At 34.6% G+C, this 1,975-nt stretch overlaps 1 protein-coding gene across 2 annotated transcripts in view; it reads left to right on the forward strand.

The window, feature by feature from the left end:
• Positions 1–1,967, forward strand: part of LOC106880689 (carbohydrate-responsive element-binding protein) — a 97,915-nt gene extending 95,948 nt beyond the window's left edge. For both annotated transcript variants that reach the window (XM_014930749.2, XM_052976779.1), the window contains one exon: positions 1,015–1,967. In XM_014930749.2, the coding sequence (XP_014786235.1) occupies positions 1,015–1,178 (164 nt within the window). In that variant the 3' untranslated portion in view covers positions 1,179–1,967. The remainder of the gene's footprint in view (positions 1–1,014) is intronic.
• Positions 1,968–1,975: the final 8 nt, after the last annotated feature.

Below are 1,975 nucleotides of genomic sequence, written 5' to 3' on the forward strand. Positions count from 1 at the left end.
TATTGTTTTTCTCTGACTTGACTCTATAATTCTGTTCATTGTACGGCTCATTGTAGAAGTCTGGCGAAAGTTAGTGAACATTGATGTGATAAATTATGTGAAAAGAATTTCAGTAAATAATTTCACTACAAAACTTCTTCTCTTGGAGAACATTCTTGTTTTTCTTTTTAACTCTTTTTTTGTGTGTTTTTCATTCATTTATTTATGCATTATTTGTTTAGTGTGGTTTTTTTTTAAAGTTAGCCTCCCCCCTATATTTGTTTGTTTTTTGGTTTCTACTTCTGTGTTTCTATGTATCTTTCTTTGTCAAACTCTCTTTATCTGTCTAATGACCTGTCTATTTCTGCCTATGGCTATCTATCAATATCTCTTTCAGTCTACCTGTCTTTCACTTTGTCTCTCTATTTCTTTGTCTGTCTGTCTGTCTCCTTTTCTAATAGAATACAAAGGAAGCCATTATGCTCAGCAGAACATGCATGCTCTGCACTGCATAAAAGCATTGATTAATATATATACATGCATATATATATATATATATAGTTTAAGAGAAAAGAACCAAAGTTCATGAACTAATCCATGAAAATCCAGTCACATATAGAAAAATTAATAAGTAAATGCACAATTATACATGACTGGATTTTCATGGATTAGTTCATGAACTTTGGTTCTTTTCTTTATAACTATATATTTATATTTTATACTGTGAAACTCAATTAAATTCAATTTATTAAAAATTAAATTGAGTTTTTACCTGTAAATTTGGATTTTTATCCCTAATATTATTATATATATATGTATGTATATAGTAGCTTGATACAAGACCAGAAATTTGGGATGAAAAAAACAGTTAAATGTATCAATATGAGTCAACCTCAGTACTTAAGTGGTACTTTATTAAAATAAAGTACTGATCCCAGAAGGATGGAAGGTGAAGCTGATTGCAGCTGGATTCGAACTCTTTGAAACCAAATTAATGATAATATGCTTCTATTGTCTGTTTTATCCTTTGCACAGGTATGCCAGTTCTGCTGGACATAACGAAGCGGGGTGTGAGGTACACTGACACTATTAGATATGAGAAAGGAAGTACAAAGTATGCTGAAGGAAGTACAGAGAATGCTGACGCTGGTGGACCATGTCAAAGGGTATGTGATATATGTCAACACTGCTGGGCATGAATGGGGTACATCAACACTGCTGTGGATGAAAGGGTACAAGATACACCTATGCCTCTGGGCATGGTAAAAGCTGCTGGACTTGAAGTGTATGGAATGTGCCAAACTTCAGAACCATGACAAGGGGAGTGTGGGGTATGCCAGCACTAGTGGAAACGAAGGAGTACCCCAGGGAGAAAACATCTGAGGATTTCTAATTTAGGATTTTTTTATTGTTATATTACTTTGTTTTGTTTATTTTTGTTATATTTCAGGCTGGGTGTGTGTCTCCTGCCCCCAAATACATGCACTGTATATTTGTTCTTCATTTCAGCTTTATAATTCTTATGGTGATGATTTTAGTATCTTTTGTCTGAATCTCTTTCGTCACACCTCCTGTGACCTCTTCAGCGACTCTCCATCCCATGTGTCTCCTCTTGTTTTAGTCATTCATGTTTTATTTGTCTGTGCTTTAAATATGCGACATCAACATGCATGAAACAACTGACCAACATGTCTGACCAACTGGGAGAGAAAAAAAAGGGCAAGTGCCTTCATCTTGTCCCACAAGTCACTGGTGTTGTTAATCTATGGATAGAGGGAGCCTTCTGGGCATGATCTGCTAAAAACAAGTTACAAATCCCACCTCACTCCTGCTCCACCAGCTGAAAATAATAGAAATAAAAGAAAAGGAATTATTTTATCCTTGTAAATCCTCGGTATTGTTTAAGCTATGAAAACAATGATGGCAATTGATTCTGTCTTGGCTCAAGTCACTCCTAAAAAAAAAGGGAATAAATAAAATAAGAAGCCAAAAAACA

Source organism: Octopus bimaculoides, chromosome 25 (genome assembly GCF_001194135.2).
Source record: "Octopus bimaculoides isolate UCB-OBI-ISO-001 chromosome 25, ASM119413v2, whole genome shotgun sequence".
Lineage (NCBI taxonomy): Eukaryota > Metazoa > Mollusca > Cephalopoda > Octopoda > Octopodidae > Octopus > Octopus bimaculoides.